General features: G+C 39.4%; 2 protein-coding genes across 6 annotated transcripts in view; one reads left to right on the top strand and one right to left on the bottom strand.

Annotated features, from left to right (window-relative positions):
- Positions 1–10,113, top strand: part of znf827 (zinc finger protein 827) — a 97,475-nt gene extending 87,362 nt beyond the window's left edge. Inside the window, exons 13-17 of one of the 5 annotated variants that reach the window (XR_011885754.1) lie at positions 273–450; positions 1,426–1,542; positions 6,461–6,550; positions 6,710–6,792; positions 7,605–7,684. Coding sequence is in view for 2 of the 5 variants with exons in the window: in XM_072256022.1 (XP_072112123.1) it covers positions 273–450; positions 7,605–8,409 (983 nt within the window). In the remaining 3 variants the exon portion in view is untranslated. Of the gene's footprint in view, positions 1–272; positions 451–1,425; positions 1,543–6,460; positions 6,551–6,709; positions 6,793–7,604 lie in introns of all 5 variants that reach the window. The other 4 variants (XR_011885753.1, XR_011885755.1, XM_072256024.1 and 1 more) reach the window with 4 other exon arrangements.
- Positions 10,114–20,265: 10,152 nt separating this feature from the next.
- LOC140196020 (uncharacterized) overlaps positions 20,266–22,969 on the bottom strand; it is a 45,981-nt gene continuing 43,277 nt past the window's right edge. The window contains exon 7 of the mRNA XM_072254718.1: positions 20,266–20,558. Coding sequence (XP_072110819.1) covers positions 20,356–20,558 — 203 coding nt within the window. The 3' untranslated portion in view covers positions 20,266–20,355. The remainder of the gene's footprint in view (positions 20,559–22,969) is intronic.

Genomic DNA, 22,969 nt, shown 5'->3' on the forward strand with positions numbered 1-22,969 from the left:
TGTGGACGAGACTTGCATGGCTGGGATCAATACTTGTACTGTACTATAACCAGTGGCTAATCTTTGTTTGGGGTAGTGCTCACACCTTCCTTGTGCTATGTGTCACCAAGGGTGGTTCTACTTCATAATTAACCTAATTACTGTTTTGTAATTTGTCACTCACTTAGAACAATGTTATTGTATGTACTGACTGTTTAAAGATTTTTTAAATCCATTCTGTCTTCTTGTGTTCATTTGTAGTTTATAATTGTGGTGCTTGTGTTAATCCTTAGGTTTTGAGTGCATCTTCTGTAACTTTGTGTGTAAAACAAAGATGATGTATGAACGACATCTGCAGATCCACCTCATCACCAGGATGTATGAATGTGACATCTGTCACAAGTTTTTGAAAACATCTGAGCAGCTTTTGGAACACAAAAAATGCCATAATGTTTCCACCGGAGGACTCAAGTAAGGAAAGCTGGAATCTAGACTACCATTCTTGGGATCTGACTTTTAAGGAACTTTTCTGCACTAATTCCTTGCATAGTTTTGGTTTTGAAGCAGCTAAATCTAGACTGGCTTTAAGAAAATTGTTCCAGTATTGATTGAGAAAATTAGCCAGTTTTGGTCAGAACTACAAAAATACAGGGAAATGGAAAATGCTGCAAATCTCCAGCATGTCAGACATCAATCTCCATAAAGAAAAAATGTTGGCATAATGATTTGTGTCAGCACTATCCTCCGACAAAAAATCAGAGATCTGAAACTTAAACTACTTTTTCCCTATTCTACACACTACGTCTGATTTGATGAGGGTTTCCAGCATTTCCTTTTTATTTTTAATATCAACTGTTGATGTTACTGTTAAATAGTCTAGAACACCGTGATGTCTTCACAGTAATTAGTTTACTTAGAACAGGTAGAAACTTAAGAAAAATGTTGACTTTTGCATACAAAGTATTGGGATTCCAGTGAGATAGTAGAAAGTTAAGAGTGAAGTGGGAATTATCATTGCTAAATTGAATCTTGTCCTCATCTAGCTGCCTTACCTTTGCAAATTTCAGTGAGGTTCTGTAACAATGAAGTGAAATTAGAGCCTTGTTGATTTATTTTCTCCATCCCCAAAGGTAGTTACAGTGTGTCCAGTGCTGAAAAACTAGCTAGACTAATTAACTAGACTAGATTTTGAAGAGAAGAATTTTTGTATTGAACTTTATTATGGAGGTTTGGGTAAAACTTACGTAGCATTCGTCACTTTGATATCCTTTGATCTTGAGAATTATAATTTTTAAAATATTTTTTCTATTTGAGTGCTTTGATTCATTCAATGTTGTATCATAGGTAATCACATTTAGTCCAGATTTTACTGCATAGTGTTACAAAGAATGGAATGCAAAGGGTAAGCAATAATGACAGCAATAACAATAATTTGCATTTATGTAGTCCCTCTAACGTAGAAAAACGTCTCAAGGCACTTCCCGGAGGCATACACAGACAAAAGTGGACATCAAGCCAACAAAGGAGATATTAAGAGGGTTGAACAAAAGATTGGTCAAACAGGTGGGTTTTAAGGAGGGCCTTCAAGGAGAGATGAAGGTGGGGTTTCAGAGAGATTTAGGGAGAGACTTTTAGAGGAATGGATCTTGGCAGTTGAAGTCAGTTCTTCCAGTATGGATGAGGGCAAGAGGAAATGCACACCAGTAAAAAGTAAGAGAAACTGAGTTGAGAAAGGAGGGAAAGTTTGTAAGACTGAATTATGTTAATGTATGTGGGTAGTGGCTTGGAGAAACCTAAAAAGATTTAAACAAAAGGATGTAAAGTTTAAACTGAATCACCTGACCAGGAGCCAATATAGTTCAACCAGGACAGGATGAAATGAAATATGGAGTTTGTATTAAAATATGATAGTGTCGCTGCTTTTGCCAGAGGCTGCAGAGAAATTAAAGGAGGATGCTGTGCCAAAATGATAAAACTGGGATATCCTTTAACGCTATGATTAGAAATGCTTCAATACTGTGATAGGGATGGAAAATTAATCAAAGGCCTTCAAAGTAGTGCTTGCATGAAAGATGAGGTGTCAAAGCATTAGGCCGTTCAGCCCATCAAGTCATGGCTGATGTATTTTTACTTTTAGCCTCATTCTCCTGCCTCCCATCCCCCCCATAATCTTTGACACCCTTACTAATCAAGAACCTATCAACCTCTGCTTTAAATATACCGAATGACTTGACCTGCACAGCTGTCTGTGACAATAAATTCCACAGATTCACCACCTCTGGCTAAAGAAATTCTTCCTCGCCTCTGTTCTAAAAGGAGGTCCTTCCATTCTGAGGTTGTGCCCTCTGGTTCTAGACTCTCCCACTTTTACAAACATCCTCTTCATATCCACTCTATCTAGACCTTTCAATATTTTGTAGGTTTCGAAGCAATTCCCCTCTATTCTTATAAACTCCCCTCATTCTTCTAAACTCCAACAAGTATAGGCCCAGAGACATCAAATACTCTTCATACATTAACCCTTTCAATCATGGGATCATTCTCATGAACCTCCTCTAGACCCTCTCCAATGCCAGCAAATTCTTTCTTAGATACGGGGCCCAAAACAGTCCACAATACTCCAAATGTGGTCTGAACAATGACTTATAAAACCTCAGCATTATATTCTTGCTTTTATGTTCTAGTCCTCTTGAAATGAATGATAACAATGCATTTGCCTTCCTTACTACTGAACCTAGCCTCTAAGCTGACCTTTATGGATTCCTGCACTAAGACTCCCAAGTCCCTTTGCATTTCAGATTTCTAACTTTACTCCCCAGTTAGAAAATGTATTCCTTCTACAAAAGTGCATAATCATGTACTGTATCTGCCACTTCTTTGACCATTATCCTAATCTTTCCAAACTCCTTCTGCAGACTCCCTGCTTCCTCAACACTACCTGCCCCTTTGTATTATCCAATATCTTTTTATCGTCCACTAACTTGACCACAAAACCTTCAGTTCCATGAATCCATATCATTAACATATAATGTGAAATGTAGTAGACCCAACACCAACCCCCTGTGGAACACCACTAGTCACTATGAGCCAGCCAGAAAAGGCTCCTTTTATTCCCACTCTTTGCCTCCTGCCAGTCAGCCAATATTCTTAATTTGTTTAGCGGCTTCACGTTGGCATCTTGTGAAAGGCCTTCTGAAGATCCAAGTAACAACATCCATTCTTCTTTGACTATCCTGCCTGTTATTTGCTCTAAGAATTCCAACAGATTTGTCACGTAAGAGTTTCCCTGCTGACTTTGGCCTATTTTATCAAGTACCTCAAGCACCCTGAAGTATTGGTAGGAGGTTGAGCATAACTTTTTTTGAAATATGCTGGCATTTTTGAAAGGACAACTCAGTAGTTTAGAGGAAATCTTCAACAATGCTGACAGGTATGAGACCCAGAATAAGAAATGATGTGCTCATCAGTTTAGATGGAATGAAGTCCAAGAAGACAGTGGTGATCACTTGGCTTTTATGTTATGAAAGAGAGTGACAAGAAATAGGGAAAGAAACAGGTTCACAGTTAAGCACAGGAGGAGAGAGGTGTGGCTTATTAGACAGCAGGAGGAGGGGCAAGTAGCTGTGTAGCTGAAAATGATGCCTCAGATTTGGTGCTGAAGTTGTCCGTGAGTTCCCTGTGCATGAAAATGGGGAAGGAATGCACAAAGAGGAGAAATTTAAACATTGCCAGCTTTGGAGAAAAGTAGTTGAGGTCTTGCTCTCTAGGTTGACCTTGAAGTGAAGTGAACAATGTGGAATAAAGGGAATAGGCTTGGCATATTTGATATGATCCAGCAAGATATGGCCCTGAATAATTAAAGTAGTTTTGAAGCAGAAACATTCAGATCTATGACCAACGGATGAATAAACAAGATTCGCCAGACCAGGGGGAGCAATTGAAATAGGAGTTTTGTAGGTTTACCTTAGAGGCAAGAGCATAGGAGAGAAAAAAGTTTGCACAAATCAGCAATTAAAAAAATTGTACAAAATGGGAGCCAGAAGCTGGACACTTAGCCAATAAAAAATGGATGCTAATTAGTAAAAGGTATTTCCTCAATGTTATTCCAAGAAATCTGGGAATCAGCATATTTGGAGAAGAAGATCAGCCAGAGGAACTGATAAAATGGGAATGGGGGAGATTAAATAATGACGCAGACTATCTGTAGTTGCAAAATCACTGATCACTTGCTCCAAGGCTTCATTCCTAATGCTGCAACATGGCTGAGTGCAACACAGACACCTAGTAGGCCTTGACTCCTTTTCGTTGGAATGAGAAATGCTGTATTTACATTATTAAACTGGGAGGGCTTTAGGTGTAGCTTCCCACCTTGAGAACTGTGGAAGTTCATGCTGCCCTGTCGGACTCTATGAAGAGAATCCACAGGAGTAGCTGCAGCCAGCAGCAGCGGGGAGAAGATATTGCAGGTTGAGTACTCCTTATCCGAAAGCCTCCAAAATCCAGAAGTTTTTTAGAGCACTGATATGATGTCACAAAAGGAAAATTCTACAAGGCGCTGGGGAAGTTCCCAGATGGTACACCATAGACTGTTCTGAGAAGTAACTAGAGATATATATGTAATGACAGAAGTTAATGAATAAATATAAATAACTGCATAAAGTAAAAAATGAAGATCTTGAAAGTGTACTGAGAGAGTGGATTCGTCAATATTGGGAGTGAACATATGCGGCTTAATATTACGCTGAACGTGAAACAAAGACCTATCATGATGAACTGAAAATTGCGGTAATTGTGAATACTCAGCAGACTGGTTGCAGAAATTTAAGAACAAGCACAGCATTACATTTTTAAACATATTGTCTGCTGATCACAAAGCAGCAGAGAAACTCATTGATGAGTTTGTGAAGATCATCGCTGATGAAAATCTTACACACTGAGCAACTGCATCCCTACATACTGTATGTGTGATGAACAAGTGAAAGACAAAGACTGCCAGTAGCACATAAATTCAGGGTCAGGAGTAATGGTGATCCCAAGCAATCTCATTATATATTCAAAAATCCAAAACACTTTTGGCCCCAAGCATTTTGGATAAGGGTATTCAACCTGTACTGTGTTAGGCTCATGCCAATGCTGGAAGCTGAGACTTCAGCTGGGAATACCAACTTGGACAGGATACAGTATGAAACTGGACTTCAGACAGAAATCCTCCTACAATATCTTCATTTCATTTCTTCCTTCTTCCCTAAATGTAAAATGTTCAATCGATGCTCAGGAATGCAGCGTGCAGAGTACAATGCACAATGCAAGGAGTTGAAACTTACAGAATTTTATTTGCTGAATTAACTTGATTTTGTTTTAAAGAATGTGGATTGAAACATAACTGTAATAATGAATAATCCTGCTTTGACTCTGCTGTGAAAGCACCTTGTTTTAGAGGGGAAGATTTGACAGATTTCCCTCTTGTTGCCTGTAGCTGATATCTCTTGATATAAATGGGCATGTCTGAACTAGTTTTAGCAGCAAGATCAGATATACCGAATAATCACTGACATTTACTTTTAGTGTTCACAGTGGTAATTTGGGGCAGGAGAAATGCAGCAAGGAAAGTTTTCAGAGAGGAAGTTTTAAATCACTGAATTTTAATAAAAATGAAAAAGTTTGATATATGTTGGATTATAACCTCTCTTTAAGTATACTGTGCTCATGTTTGCAGTCTGTTCAACTGAATTGGACTGGTCCCTGTAGATTCCTCATGGCTATAGCACATGAAAAGATATTTACTCCTGCTGTGTGCTAATTAGTATAAGATTTACTTTCTTATACTAATTTAGTTAAATGATATAATTGGAGATTGACTTTGTTTTGTACTTTTAGTGTACTTTGTCAGCATTCATTTTGCCCATATTTTAAAGTTACCTTTGTGTTCTTTCAAGTCTTTCTCTTCACTGTGGCTTATATGAGGATTTCTGATTAGCAGCAATACAAAGTTTTCCTTATTTAAATTATACAGCATTTACTTGTGCAAACTTCTGCTTTTCTGCTATAGATCACAAAGTTTATGGCATAGAAGGAGGCCATTCTGCCCACTGTTCATACTGGTGCTAAACAATAGCAGTCAGCTAGTTCATCATCTCTTGTCTTTTGTAGCTGTAATATTGTGTAACTGGCCCAAATCTCCTAATATCCTCACTCTCGCTATGTCCCTGACTGATTTCCTAACTCCGTCTGTCTATTTGTGCTCACCTATTGTTCAGCTTGCTGCATCAATATTTGCAGGTTACATCACTTACACTAATCCATCTGGTGTCCATGTCTAGAGCTTTACCACACACTTCCAGATCTTATCTGAACCAGCCATTTTTTGTGCTGGGAATCCTTTATCAGCCTATTCTATGCAGCCACCTTTCCTTCTACCCAACTCCAAAATTAATAAGTCCTTGGTCTCCTTATTCATTTCTCTAAATATTTATTTGAACAGATACTTTGAACCATGAAGTTACAATTTCTCTAAAGTGATGTGGTATAAATCGGATGCACAACTTTGACTTGATGGTTTACTGTGGCATTGGTGAGTTGCAAAAACTTTTTTTGGTAAACCACTAAGCCTTGTTGTATATCCTCTTGTACATAAAACTTTAGTATGAAACATAGAATCTCATTCTCGTTTGAGATTATGCCAAATTAATCATTAATGGTGCTGAATTTTAACAAATTTATGCTTGCTTAGGGTTTCTTTCATAGCAGAACTTCCAACTTCACTTCGTTGAAGGGCTTATCTCACACAGGCAGAAATTAGTGGAGGTGCCAAAGGTATGGACATAGAAGTAGAGTTTCAGAAACTTTAAGGTGGGAAGAAATATTGTAATGCAAATGGGCTTGGGAAGGACATTGCAGAATGTTGGACCATAGTGGTCAATAATAATGGAATGGGGTGAGTTGAAAATTAGTTGTATCAAAAGAAGGGTGGCCAGTAATAAGAGGAATTTATAAATGATTTGAATTTTGAAATTATACCATTTTATATAAAGTATGATAAGAAAATCCTTTTAAGAGTAAAAATGGTTCTAGCTAGTGAAAATGCTGCAGTATTAAATATCATTTGAAATGTTAAATTTAGAAAATTCCTAAATAAAATGTAACGCCTAACACAATTGCACAATCTTGTTGACATCTTTTATCACTACAGAGGAGCAAGTACTTGTAATGCCCTCTCAATTATGTGTTTCTCGTACATATATGGTGGGAGCTGAAGAGTGCTCTAATTCCCAGTAACTTGAGGAATAGCATTTGATGTGGGAGCCTATGTTAGTCCCCTTCTGGGAGTATTCTAACAAATAAGTTTTGGTCTATATTACAAACTTATAAATTATAAGTATAGTTTATTGCTGAAATCATTACTTCCTCTCCTCTACCTAAAGCTTAATTTGAACTTTTATTGTTGACCTAATGATTTATGGACATGAAACCAAGTCAGTGGTGTTTCAGTGAGTGTATCATCTTTTACTATTGAGCAGTTTAGTTCATTTAGTCACAGTCTTCGTGTCAAACATGTTATGACACACAGTATTATACCATTATTAAATCTGTTTTAAACTACTTCTTTGTTTTTAATTGTACACTAGGTGCCCATTTTGCGTTTACGCCACAAACCGTCCTTCAGCCATGGAATGCCATTTAAGGACCCACTACAAAATGGAATTCAAGTGTCGAATCTGTCAGGTGGTTAAAGCAAACCAGCTGGAGCTGGAGATTCATATCCGTGAACATCGCCTTGGCAATCATTATAAATGTGATCAATGCGGTTATCTCTCCAAGACAGCCAATAAGCTTATCGAGCATGTGCGTGTCCACACAGGAGAGCGTCCTTTCCATTGTGACCAGTGCAGTTACAGCTGCAAGCGCAAAGACAATCTAAATCTGCACAAAAAGTTGAAGCACTCTCCCAGGCAGACTCTATGCTGTGAAGAATGCTTCTTTACAACCACACATCCATTTGTCTTCAGCCGGCACGTAAAGAAACATCAAAATGGCGAATATTTGGAAGGAGAAAAGAAGGTCCAACCTGTGCCTGGGAAAGAAAGTAACTCTGTATTAAACAGGGGCAGTCCTAGGAAGCTCCTTTCACCACTTTCAGTTATGTCAGCATCACAGGCTTTGCAATCTGTTGCACTGTCAGTGACTGGCAAGAATGGAATTTCAGCGGGATCATTTGGCTTATTTGGCTTGAATGGCATTTCTGCACATCTCAGTAAATACAGGAACTGTGATCTCACCCACCTTATTCCACTGACTACACTTTTTCCACAAAACAAATGTGAAACTACATTCCATTCGTCACAGCAGCAGACTGCACCCGCAGATACTGTGTCACCCAAAAACTCGTTCTTGGCCTACCTTGGCTTAACTGAACAGACAAACCCCGTTTAGGTTTTAGCCACAGAGCAAATTGTGGTCATTGCTGCAATATAAGATTTTTTTTCAAAAATGTTTATTATTGTAGAAGAGTAGAATGCGTAGAAGTGGCTGTAAATGCTTCTTGTATTCCTATAAGTGCTGCTTGAATTATATATAAATACTTATATGTCCATATTTGTATGGAAGCCCAAGTAATGGAAAGGGATAGTTGGACTCTGGGCTGAAAAACGCCCAGTCTAAAAAAAAGAGAAGTTATGTGATGAGGCAGAATTTTGCACAATGCTTAGTCTTGCACATTTTTGCGTTACTTAAAGTAGTATCATTTTCTACCTAGTGTTACTAATTTCAGAACAGCAGTGTGTTGATTAAATTTGATCAGCGTGATGATAGTGATCGGCCCCCATTAATTTTAGCGAAACCATTAGCACTTTTTGAAAGATGCATGGCATTGCTGAGTTTTCAGCATTTTTCATCTTCAAGCTTTGGACTGGCACATTGACATTTTTGCATTCAATGCAGTAGAAATGATCCCTGCACTATGGAGTTCATCCTCAACCACACAACTGAGTTCCAGTATTTTGTTTTTTTTTCAAAATGCAACATTGTTGTTTTCAGTATTTTGAACCGTGTAGATTGTGTGTGGGTGTGTGCGTGTGTGTGTGTGTGTACTAATATATAATAATATATATTTATATATATTATTGTGTGTATGTACATAATATATATTTATATATTTTGCTTTGATTATGCTTTGCTGCATTTAAAAAAAAAGCTGTTAAAAGGCTGTTTGTGACAGTGATTGGCACTTAGATTTTTTGCTCTATTTCCTGTTCAGTTGCATTACTAAGTGTAACCTGCAGTATATTCAAAATAAATCTGCATTATTTTGGTTTCCTAGTACTTAGTTTTGATCCTGCCAGGGTGCCAGTTGTATATTTTCCTTTTTGTTCCTCTTGAATCATATGGTTGAGTTAATGCTGCTGAGTCTGTTAAATTTCTTGGCAGACACGATCTGTGATGGTGAGAATGATGATTTCCTACCTTCTGCCTGCATATTTGACATCACTCGTGCATCAAAATGGCATCCAGATTTCTTCACAGAAACATTATCTTTGCTTTCAGTTTGTGCTACTCTTTGTGGCCAAACCCTGTTCAACTGGTGAATTCTGAAAGTTATAAACTGCTTTCCCTTCGTTCTACATAATTTGTGGCAATGCTTTGTATAATTGATATTTTGAATGTAGTGAAAATTGAGGAAGGAAAAACGGTTCATTCCAGAAGAATAATATCTAATGTAGAAATAGTTTTGTTCCAAGTAGAAATGATTTGTACATGACTTATGGTATGAACAATTTTAAACTGCCTTTTACTTGTAGGTAGTATCAAACACAGCAGACTAATATTAGCTTTCTGAATGTTATAAGACTTGTTTGTCTGCTTTTAAATTCCTGCACTTTGATCTATTTCAGACTGAGCTACCCAGCCTCCATTGATAACTATAATTCAGATTGCATTGAATATGGCACCAAAAAAGTAATTGCTATCAGAAAATAAATAATACAACTATTTCAAATATTTCTTTGAAATAAATTCCTACCTATTATGACCTGTTATGGGTCAATAACTTGTGACTTCTGTGTATCAAAGATTCTGATTTGTGTAGCCACAGTTTATTCTTCTTTATTCTTCTAACTTACAATAAAACATTTTGCACCATTGGGAAATTTTCTGGTCCTATATTGGCCAATTGTCCCCAGACCCATACAAAGCAAACAAGTATTTGTATTGCTGACTCCTGTGAAGATTTGTTTGTCCATGGTCCTGAATCAACAGCAGACTGTCAAATAATTCACAAGTTGATCTTCTGTTTTCCCAACGAGCTGTTCCTGCATGGTTCCATTTCAATTATCAAAAATGTACTTTGAGTTGCCATTCTGCATACTCATTGTCCTGTAAATGATAATATTTAACTAGAGTTGCTAGAAGAAAGAAGTTGGAAGATCTGAGGTTATACCCATAAGGAAAGGCTGAAAAATGTTGTTCTAGAAATGAGACAGCAAAATAGTAACTGAATTTAAATATTTAAGATTATGAAGGATTTAATAGGATAGGCGCAGAGAGATGTTTCCACTTGTGGGTATCCTAGGGACCTTAACTGTAAGATAACAAGCTTGGTAATGAACAGGGCATAAATCCTTTCCAGATTTATATAAGGACATAGAAACAGGAGTAAGTTATTTTGTCCCTTGTTCCCATACTGCATTTGACTCAACTCATGGCTTTTATCTCAAGAACACTTTCCCACACAAACTCTATACCCTCAATTCATCAATATCTTAAAAACTTACTGATCTGTCTTAAATACACTGTGACTTTCCTGCTCTTTTGTACTCATCATTGTTCTAAGTGGTCAACCAGCTATTTTGAGGGCATGACCAATGGTTCTGGACACTATAGCAAGGGGAAACTACACTTCCACATCTATCCTGTCAAACTCAAAAAGCATTTTTAAAACCTTCAATGAGCTGGCCTTTCATTTCTCTATACTGAAGACAGAATAGACCCAAATCTGCTTAATGTCTTCTCATATGACTAAACCACCATTCTAGAAATTAGTCTGGTGAACTTAATTGTTCTCAAGCCAAGCAATGACAAATTGCATTTAATTCTGGTAAAGTCTGTATTGTACAAGGAGGTAATACAGATGAAAGATACGTAATTTGTAGAAAATAATATAAAATCAGCCGAGAGCGAAGGATTCGGGTGTATTTGTGCACAGAGGGTGACCAGTACTTAATAGTTTTAACATCTAATTCATTCAACTTATTGTCAATGCATTAAGATAAAGTCTTGTAAAGCTTGTTTTTTTTTAAATATACCTCGTCCCTCTTGACATCATTTGCTTTTTCCTTCCTACATTTTGTTTCTACTCATGTTTCCCGTTCCAATTTCTCCTTGCATAGTTTTCCATCCTTTGCCAAAAGAACTATTAGTTGTTCTCTCAATAAGGGTTAGCCATTCAGGACAGATGAGAAAAAAGTTCTTCAGCCAAGGCTCATGGTTCTTTAGAATACTCCACCAAAGAGGGCTGTGAGGCTCGTCTTCCAAGTATATTTCAGACAAAGATGATTTTGCAGGGGAATGGGAACCAGAGCACCAAGTCAGCATATAGACAGATGCAGAGGACGGTGGATAGATGTCAGGGCCAGTAAAACAGGTGGGAGCAATGTAATAGATATAATAGGACCAATAGTTTGAAGTGTATGGATTTTAATGCTAGGAATATTATGGGTAAAGGTGATCAACTTCAAGAATGGATCAAGACATAGAACTATGATGTTGTGGCAATTACGGAGACTTGGTTGAGAGGGGTCAGGAATGGGTGCTTAATGCCCCAGGGTTTTGATGTTTAAGAAAAGATAGTGAGTTAAAACAGGTGGGGGATTTGCACTACTAATCGGGGACAATATCACAGCTGCACCGAGAGGGGACATAATAGAGGCCTCATCCACTGAGTCTATATGGGTAAATAGGAAGGGTGTAATTACTAATGGGAGTGTGCTGCAGACTTTACAAAGGCCACTGGAACATTGAGAAACAGATAGGTAGATAAAGAAAGGTGTAAAACAAATAGGGTTGTTGTCATGGGGTATCTCAACTTCCCTAATATAAAGCGGGGCGTTCTTAGCGCAAGAGTTTTAGGTGGGACAGCCGTTTATGGGCACATCCGTATCCGACATGTGGAGGGTACTTAAGTAACAACTGCACAGAGAACAGGACAGATATGTTCCAGTCAGAAGGATGGCAAGGTAAGAGAACCTTGGATGTCGAGAAAGGTGTTGAATTTAGTTAAGAAGAAAGGAAAATCAAACAGTGCCCTTGAGGTTTATAAAGAAGCCAGAGAAGATTTCAAGAAGGGAATTAGGAAAGCCATGAAACATCCTTGGCAAGTAGATTTAAAGAGAATCCCAAGGTGTTATGTATGTACATCAGGAGCAAGAGGATAACTAGGAAAAGGTTGGGACCACTCAAGGATAAAGGGAAGAACATTTGCTTGGGTAGTAGCATGTGGGTGAGGTTCTTAATGAGAATTTTACATCAGTATCTACCAAGCAGAAGGACATTGAGGGTAGGGAGATTGGTACCGAGTGTATTGATATGCTAGGGCAGTTTAAGGTAAAGGAGGAAGTAGTGTTGGGTCTCATAAAGAGCATTAAGTCCCCAAGGCCTAATGGGATATATCCCAGGTTATTAAGATGGGCAAGAGAAGAGATTGCTGGGGCGGTGACCAATATCTTTGTGTTCTCTGGGCGAGGTCCTGAAGAGCTGTTGAGGCAGCATATTTTGTTCCTTTATTCAAGAAGGGAACCTGGTTTAATCCTGGAAACTATAGACCAGTGAGATTCCCATCAGTGGTAGGGAAGTTACTGGAGAGAATTTTTAGGGATAGGATTTATGAGCTTTTGGAAATCCGTGGCCTAATTAGGGAGAGCCAGCATGGCTTTGTGCAGGGTAAGTCATGTCTTACTAACTTGTTTTGAGTTTTTTGATGAGATGGTGGGGTGATTGATGAAGGTAGAGCTGTGGATGTTATCTACATGGATTTTAGTGAGATGTTCGATAAGGTCCCTCATCAGAGTCTCAAACAGAAGATTAATATGGTGAATTGGCCATTTGGATCCAGAACTGTCTTGCCCTTAGAAGACAGAGGGTAATGGTCAAAGGGACTTAGTCTAGCTGGAAGTCTGATTAGTGGTGTTCTGCAGGTACGTATCTGCATTGCAATCTGTGCTGTTTGTGATGTACATATATGTAAATGAGTTGGATGAAAATGTAAATGGATGGGTTGGTGAGTTTGCAGATGATACAGAGATTGTTGGTGGTGTGGATAGCACTGAAGATTAGCAAAGATTATATATCAGTTGCAGATATGGGCAGAGGGTGTCTAACCTGGCTAAATGTGAAGTGTTACAATTGGTAGGTCAAATATAAAGGGGCAGTACACTGTTAAGGGCAAGACCCTTATCAGTGTTGATGAGCAGAGGCATCTTGGAGTCCAAGTTCATAGCTCTATGAAAGTGGCTACACAGGTTGATAGGGTGGTTAAGAAGGCATATGGCATGCTTTCCTTTATTAGTCGAGGTATTGAGTTCAAAGGCCAGGAAGTTGTGTTGCAGCTTTATTAAACTCTTGTTAGGCCATGTCTGGAGTGTTGCTTACAGTTCTGGTTGCCCCATTATAGGAAGGATGTTGAGGCTTTGCAGAGGGTGCAGAAGAGGTTGACCAGGCTGTTGCCTGGTGGAGGACATGTGCTATAATGAGAGGTTGGACAAACTTGAGTTGTTTTCTCCGCAGCAGTGGACGCTGAGGCAAGATCTGATATAGGTTTATAAGATTATGAGAGACATAGATCGAGTAGACAGAGACAGTATCTTTTTCCCAGGGTTGAAATGTCTAATACCAGTGGCCATGCATTGAAGGTGAGAGGGGCAAGTTTTTTACACAGAGTGCTGGGTTCCTGGTATGTGTTGCCTGTGGTGGTAGACATTCTAAAATTTTATTTATTTTAGCGACACATTGTGGAGTAGACCCTTCCAGCCTTTTAAGCTACGCCATCCCAGGAATCCCTGATTAACCCTAACCTAATCGAGACAATTTACATTGACCAATTAACCTACCTGGTATGTCTTTGGACTCTGGGAGGAAACCAGAGCACTAGGCGAAAACCCACACTTTCCATGGGGAGGACATACAGAGAATCCTCACAGATCTGTGCCAGAATTGAAACGCTGAACTCCCCGATCTTGTAATAGTGTCATACTAACCACTACGCTACATTGGTGCCCATTGTGCAGGCATGAAAGATTAGTTGGCTACTTGATTACTAATTTATTTGGTTCAGCACAGCATTGTGGGCCGAAGGACCTTTTGCTGTGCTGTACTGTTCTGTTCTAACTTCTTGGAAATGCAGCAATATGGTATTAGTGCAGGAATGTGATGAAGAGGTTTCATGGCAGCCATAATTTCATTGAATAAAGGAGGTGGAACAAGAGCCAAAAAGCCAATTCTGAATGCTCTAGGTTGACTCAGCACCATTCTGGAATTGGACACCGTAGAAAATATGATCACTAGGAAGCTTCCAAAGGGTCTTACGGTATCATTTAGCCCTTTGCAAGTGTGTGGCTGCTCTAGTAGAGCAATTCAAAGCCATTATGCTGTCTCTTATTTTAAACCAGCCACTAAACTAACTGCAGATCTTCCTCAACTTCAATATTTATCAAATTTATCCTTGAAAGATACAGTGGTTTCTGCTCCCACCATTTATTTTGGCAAATCAAGCAATGCTGCTGTGCAAAGAAATTTTCTGAACCTGTCTTTCACAATACAAGTCTAAAAGTGCTTGCCATTGAACAGCTAATCAGAGAAAATGTTTATGTCCGATAGTCTGCCTCAGTGAGGTACACCTATGGTCTTCATATCGTGGGCAGTAATCTGACAGCCAAGTGTAGGTGAGAGCAGCATTCAAGCTGACAGATTTAATGTTTCAATATATGTCCTAAGTTGCTGTCAAAGACGCAAATTATGTCAGCACTGCTGACCTCCTTGATGGACGGAATGACAAACTTTGAATCTGATGCAAAAATTCTATCAGCATCAACAAAAAAACCAGTGTCCAAATGGACACCAACAGCCTCCTGTTCGGCGAAGGGACTTTGACCTGAAATACAGACTCAGTTTCTCTTTGCATAAGTATAGCCTGACTTGCTGAGTAGTTTTCAGTATTTTTTGATTTTACTTCTATAGATATTATTGCCTGATAGTACATTCCTCCAAAGTGCTTGTACAATGTAGTCTCAATGTTGTTCATGCTGTTGGTAAACAAGTGAATGTGTTTCTACTGTACTGCTCTTGATGAAGATCATCACCGATGGAGAACTGTTTATGCTATGGGAGTCCCAAATCTCTAGTGTCAAGATACATCATTGCCTGAGCTTGTCCTTCCCTGCCCGAGCATGGAACCAATGGAGTGGAATCCACAGGAGAATTTCCAGGTAATGGACGTGTCCAATCAGGGATGAATCATCACTAATTCCCAAACATTTCTTCTGTTCCTGCTGCTGCATCTACAGCTCATCGTGAATGGGGTTTGCCCTTCTGATAGTAAAAGCAGGGCAAGCAAGTATTTTCAGGACCCCAAGAATATTATACTTGAGGATTGCATGCTCCTGTGATTCTGGTTGTACAAGTTAAAGTCCTAAATTAGGGCAAAGCTAATGATTACAGGATTAGACAGGAGATTTCAAAAGTTGACTGAGAGAGGCTGTTTGCAGGTAAAGGGATGTCTGGCAAGTGCAAGACTTTTAAAAGTGAGATTGGAAGAGTTCATGACCAGCATTTTCCTGTTCAAGGACAGGGCTGGCAGGATTCAAGAACCGATATAATGAAGGCTACTGTACCTCCCGTCAGGAAAAAGGAGGCATATGGCGGGTGTCGGCAGCTGAGATCAACCTTGAGTATAAGGGATATATGTTTACACTTACAGAAATTAGGAGGGAAATAGAGGTTATGAGATAAATAAAGCAAAGGAGAATTGTAAAAAAATTCTCTAAATATACTGACAGTAGCTAGGGAGAGGGCAGATCCCCTTATGGATCAATGTAGTCATCTATGTGTGGAACCACAGAAAATGTCTTTACTTACAGTAGAGAAGGACATGGAAGCTAATGATTTTGTGGATAACAACAGTGATATCCTGAAGCATTTTGCCATTCTTGAACAACATAAGAGTGGATAAATCCCAATGATCTGACCAAGTAAGTGTAAGATGCTGTGGGAAACAAGGGAGAAAATTGATGAGGCCCTGACTGAGATTTTTGTAAACTGGTTAGCCACAGGTGAGATCCCAGAAGAACTGAGGATAGCCAAATTGTCTTAATTGAAGCAGCAACTGCATGTCAAGGAACTATAGGCCATTCTGCCTAACAGCAGTGATGGGAAAGCTACTGGCATGAATTCTAAGGGTTAGTATGCAGTTGATTTGGAAAACCAAGGACTGATTAAATATAATCTGCATGGCTTTGTTTGTGAGAAATTGTATCTCATAAATTTGATTGAGTTTTTGGAGGAGGTGACCAAGAGGATTGACTGGACAGGGCAATGCACTTTTGCCTTTGTGGATTTATCAAGATCATTGATAAAATCCAGCATGATAGGCTTGTGGAGAAGGTTAGAAGTGAGACAACAAATTGAAAGAAAAATTGGCTTGGGAGTAGGTGGAAAAGAGTTGCATTGAAGGTTTGTTCTTCGGTTGGAGACCTGTAAACAGTGATGTGCTGTGGGGATTGATACTGGGTACTTTATTATTGTTTGTCATGTGTATTAATATCTTGGAAAAGAGTGGTATTAGTAAGTTTGCAAATGGCACCAAAATTGGACAGTAAAGAAGGTTGTCTACTATTGCAACAGGATCTAGATGAACTAGGAAAGTAAGCAAATAAATGGCTGTTGTAATTTACGTACAAAGTGATGCATTTTGGAAATTAAACCAGACTAGGTCATACAATGTGAATGGTAGGCCCCTGGGAATTCTTATTCAATAGTACAAGTACGTAAATGAGAGATTGGACAAGCTAGGACTGTTTTCCTTGGTGAGCGGGAGCTGAAGGGGTGACCTTATTTAGGTTTTTTAAATTACAGGACATTTATATAGGGTGCATGATCCCAGTTTTTTTTCCCGAGGGTAGTGTAATTTTAGGAGAAGAGGGCATAGGTTTAAGATGAGAGGGAAAATGTTTCCACATAGAGGATTGTAAGTATATGGAATGAGCTATCAGAAGACGTTGTAGAGCGAGTACAATAACAGCATTTAAAAGACATTTGGACAGGTACATGGTGGGGTAAGGTTTGAAGGGATATGGGATTAGCAAAGATTGGGATCTTGGTCAGGATGGAGTTAAAGAACCTGTTTCCATGCTGTATAACTCTATGAATCTTGTATTTTTCAATCAAATCCCTTCTCACTTTGAAGCTACTCTTGTTATTGAAGTAGGAAGCCTTCCCTGAATTCCTGAATTGCTTATAAAACATCAAGATCCTTTCATGAATATGGAGGCCAATACTATGCACAATATTCCACATGTCCCATACCCAGCACCCTAACTGAAGCACACCATTTCTTCCTTAGTGAAAACTGATAAAACTGCAGATGCTGCAAAGTTGAAACAAAAGCAGAAAATGGTGAGGCACTCAGCAGGCCAGGCAGCATCTGTGGTAAGAGAAGCAATGTTTAATGTTTCAGGTTGAGAAATCCTTCATCAGAACTAGCAAAGAGAGATTTTAGTGGGGAGAGGTATAGTCAAGGTAGCCATAAGAGTCAGTAGGTTTATAAAAAAAAATTCAGTAGACAGTTTGTGTCCACAGATGGAGACAAAGATTAAGAAAGGGGAGGGAGGTGTCAGAAATGGACCAAATGAAATTAAGGGCAGGGTGGAAGTTGGAGGCAAAGTTGATGAAATTGAGCTCTGCATTGGTGCATGAAACAGCACCAATGCAGTTGTCAATGTAATGCAAAAAGAGTTGGTGAGCATTATCAGGGAACTCTTAAAAACTGGACTGTTCCATATAACCAATGAAAAGGCAAGCATCGCTGGGGCCTATGCTGGAGATCTCCCATCCACTGCCACGAACCTCATCGTTCCCTTACCCCACAATGCTTGTTTCTACCTCCTGCACAGATTTTGAATTTGACAATGTGGACAAGAACATTAAAGAGGTTGAGATGGTGTTGCATGGGACGACTGAGGAGAACCCAAGTGCAGGACACCGGCACATCGACTGAGTTGAGGATGCTGGTGTAGACGTGAACGTAGAACAGCAAACCAGAAGAATCTTGACAAGGAGATGGGATTTACAGGGACTATCTTGAAACTAGAGCTGAACTTAGAACTAACGGTTCTAATCGGACAACAGAACAAAGTATCACATGAGAATAGACCAACAAACTGGCAACCGGTGATAGTGACGCCATCGTACTTATCTCACAGTCTCTGATGAAAACCAGGTGTACTGTAATTAAATAAACTAGCAGCAATTGGAAATCTAATAACTGAAATTAGGGCATAATCAGGGAGAAAGGAGAATTAAAGGGGAACAGCCAAACAGAACCATGACAGATGGAATGGTAATTTCTCAGAAGAACCAAGTAGTAAATGATTTTTTTTAGATCATTTGAAAGAAGGAAGTAATTCCAGAGAGAAAATCACACTAATAATATCAGCTAACGTGGTACTGGCAAAGAAAGTTGAATGGCCAACAGTTTGTTAGATCCACAAACCTGCCTGACTGAGTAGGCCTATTGTTTCTGTCTGCTCCTGCCCCACTGAAATAGTGTCTGCATAACTCAACTCCATTTTGTCTTCCTAGGCTCAGTCCCTTCCACTTACATCCACAACACTTCACATGCTTTTGATCTCCTCAAAATCTTGCACTTTCCTGGCCCTGCTTGCCTCATTTTCACCATGAATGCCTAATCTCTGTTCACTTCTACCCCCCATCAAGAAGGCCCTAAAGCTCTCCGTTTCCTTCTCAACAATAGACCCAACCAATTGCCCTCCACCAGCAGTCTCCTCTGTCTGGAACTCTTCCTCACTCTCCAAAAGTTCTCTTTCGGCCCTTTCCACTTCCTCCAAACTCAAGGTGTAGCCATTCCATTTCCCCCTTCCCTCTTCAATTCCTCACTCTGGCCCTCCTCTTCTCCTCACCTGCCTATCACCTCCCCCTGGTGCAACCTCCTCCTTCCCTTTCTCCCGTGGTCCACTCTCCTCGCCTATCAGATTCTGTCTCCTCCAGTCCTTCACCTTTTGTGCCTGTCACCCTCCAGTTTCTTACTTTATTCCCCCTCCTCCCCTACCCGCCTGGCTTCACCTATCACCTTCTAGCTTGTACTCCTTCCTCTCTCCCACATTCTTATTCTGGCTTCTTCCCCCTTCCTCTCTAGTCCTGATGAAAGATCTCGGCCTGAAACGTCGACTGTTTATTCATTTCCATAGGCGCTGCCTGACCTGCTGAGTTCCTCCAGCGTTTTGTGTGTGGGTTGTTCTGGATTTCCAGCATCTGCAGACTTTCTTGTGAAAATGATTCAAACCTTGCCTTTTGTGCTCCTGTGCATTCCAGGTATCTGGAAGGTAAATTTTCCACATAGTGGAGACAGAAATTGATTGGTACCTGGAATGGATAATGACTGATGGCCAGAACTGAAATCTGTTCATCTGTGTTCATGGGACACTGCCTTAGTCTTGGAATATTTAGCCACCAGGTAAAGTATTTCACTGAAGAGTAAATTGAATTAATATTAATTATTAACATTAATAAAACATCAACACAATTATGTTCTAATATTGATTCAGAATTAATATTCAATTTTGCATTTTCAGTTGGGGTTCTAGGACAATGCCTAATAACATGTTAACATTTTTTACATAATCAACCGGAATAGAGCAAAATGACTGTTGATACTGAAGAGTTTCTGATAGTGGAGTCCTTGTGCAGATCAAGTGCTATTTAATTTGCAAAGGCATTAAGATACTATGTGGAAATATTTAATGGATATAATAGGCTTAAGAGTCTAATTCGCTGCTGAGTGACTCATATTCTGTAGTATAATTGCATGAGAATTGGAAGAATATGAAGTACATTATATCTTTAAGGTTGAAGCATGCCAAGTTTATGGCCCTGATCTGTGCTACTGTTAAATTAAATGCTTTCACACTCCTGAGCTTAGTAATATTCTCAAACTAGCAAATGGCTGGCATCAATAATCACTGCTTAAAAAAAGCTTTATGAGAATTTTATTGCATTCAATTACAGGACAAAAATTATAAACAATTTAATTAATAACTTTTCCTTTCATAAATTTTGATTATAAATTAATTCTTTATGACATCTAGATTTATACCCAGTTCATGTTTGTTTTTTTCTGTACTGAGTGTGCCAGGGTTGGGTCACCCATTCTGGGTGTATTTGATAATCATCGGCGTATGGTTTGGAAATCACCTCACAGACACATGCACGGTTTGCAAGCTGAAAACGAGGACCTTGCACTTGCACATTTCGTGGATTGCTACTAGAAGGAGTTTTCAATAGCCGTTCCACTTCCTTGGTTTCTGCAAAGAGAAAAGAAAACTAAAGGCAAAAGTTTGGAACAACTTAAGGAGCACTTGCAGGTGGAGGGAGGGATAAAGGGATGGAGAGACATAAAGAGTGAATTTCCAGAATTTCCCTGGCAATTGAAGATGAGTCTCCTCAAGAGGGAGCACGGCAAACAGACTGAAGCCTAGTGATTAAGTTGTTTGACTGGTAACCTGAGTTCTGGACTAATAATCTGATGATATGTGTTCAGATCCCACATTGCCAAAGAGTGGGAATAAAGAATACCTTTTCTAGTCGGCTGCTGGTGACTAGTAGTGTTCTGCAGGGGTCTGTGTTTGGACCGCTTCTTTTCATGATATATATCAATGACTTGGATGACAGAATTGATGGTTTGTGGCCAAGTTTGCAACAATACAAAGATAGGTCAAATGGGCAGGTAGTGTTGATGAAGCAGGGAGTCTGTATTCAGATTGGGAGAATAGGCAAAGAAATGGTAGATGAAATCTAGTGCAGGGAAGTGTATGGCCATGCACTTTAATAGAAAGAATAAAGGCATAGACTATTTTAGAACTGAGGAGAAAATTCAAAAACCCGAGTTGCAAAGGAATTGGGAGTCCTCATGGAGGATATCCAAAAGGTGAGTCAGTGATAAGGAAGGCAAATGCAATGTAAGCATTCATTTCGAGAGAACTAGAATATAAGATAAGGAATTAATGCTGAGATTTTATAAGACATTGGTTAGACCGCACTTGGAGTATTGTGAGCAGTTTTGGCCCCTTATCTAAGAAAAAGATGAGCCGGCATTGGAAAGGGTCCAGAGGAGGTTCACGAGAATGACTCCATGAATGAAAGGGTTAAAGGTTATGAGGAGCATTTGATGGCTCTGGACCTGTACTCGCTGGAGTTTAGAAGACTGGGGGATGGGGGGGAATCTCTTTAAAACCTATCAATTATTGAACATCCTAGATAGAGTGGATGAGGAGAAGATGTTTCCTGTAGTGGGGGAGTCTAGGACCAGAGTGCACAGCCTCAGAATAGAGGGATGTACATTTAGAGATGAGGGGGAATTTCTTTAGCCATTGGGTGGTGAATTTGTGGAATTCATTGCAACAGATGGCCGTGGAGACAGAGTCATTGGGTATATTTAAAGAAGAGGTAGATAGGTGCTTGATTAATCAGGGTGTCAAAGGTAACGGGGAAAGGGTAGGAGAATGGGGTTGAGAGGGGTAATAAATCAGCCATGATGGAATGGTGGAGCAGAGTCAATGGCCTAATTCTGCTCATGTCTCTTAGGGTATTATACCAGCTGGGGAACTTAAATGCAAGTAATTAAATAAGTGATGAATTTGAGAAAAAAAATACTAATTGCAGTAATAGTAATCTTGAAGCTGCTGGATATGTTTGTAAAAGCTTCTCCAGGGGTGACTTGCAGTAAATATTGTAGTTAGAGAGAAAGCTAATTGAACGAATTCTTATTTCAATAATGTTTATCAACAGAAAATACAAGTGACACATACAAATTGTTACTGAATATTAAATAAAGATTGGTAGTGCCATAGGGGTGAAAGTAATATGCTGTGATAATAAAACAGATATGAGATTTGAAGCTTAATTCAAGAAGTAGTATTCCAGTGTTGAGAATAGTCTTGTTCAGTCTTTGACACTGTACCCTGTGAGGGGGAATGTGTTATTGATTAAGGAATGGAGGTTGTAGCAGGAACTGAAGACATTGGCTTCAGGCTCTTTGATAAACCTATGGATAAAGCAGTGCGACAATTTGGACAGTGCAAGCATCAAAGGTGGGTTGTCAATGTACAGCTGAGAACTAACCCCATGTGTTTGTGTTAATTCATCCAGGCACAGCACGTAAAAGGAAAAAGAGGATAGAGTTTTGTGTGATTTAAGCAAACACTGTTGCAACAAGGAATGAGTTTCTAGTTGCCGATGGTAAAGGAAAAAGAATTGAACCCATCTCAATGAGAGAAAAAACTTTGTTTGATTAGCAGCATAAAAGGGTGCAGAAAGGATACAGAGGAGGGTGGCACAGGAGTGCAGCGGATGGCATAACACTCTACACCATGCCTGCCATCGACTGGAAGATCAGGGTTCAGTTCCCGCAGCTGTCTGTAATGAGTTTCTATATTCTCTCCATGACTGCTTGTGTTTCCTCTGGGTGCTCCAGCTTCCTCCCACATTCCACATGTAAGTTGTAGGTAGTTAATGTTGGCACCGGGAGCATTTCCACACGTGCAGGCTGCCCAGAGCACGATGTGTTGGTCATTGACACAAATGACACATTTCACTATGTACGTATGACAGGTAAAGTTAATTCGGTCTTTTGGGAGATCCGCAGATGAGAATGAGCTTCCCAGAATCACAGTCAATAGGATTTTATTTGTTAATTTTATATGGGAGCCTGTAACAC

This window comes from Mobula birostris, chromosome 4, assembly GCF_030028105.1.
Source record: "Mobula birostris isolate sMobBir1 chromosome 4, sMobBir1.hap1, whole genome shotgun sequence".
NCBI classification, from domain to species: Eukaryota; Metazoa; Chordata; class Chondrichthyes; order Myliobatiformes; family Myliobatidae; genus Mobula; species Mobula birostris.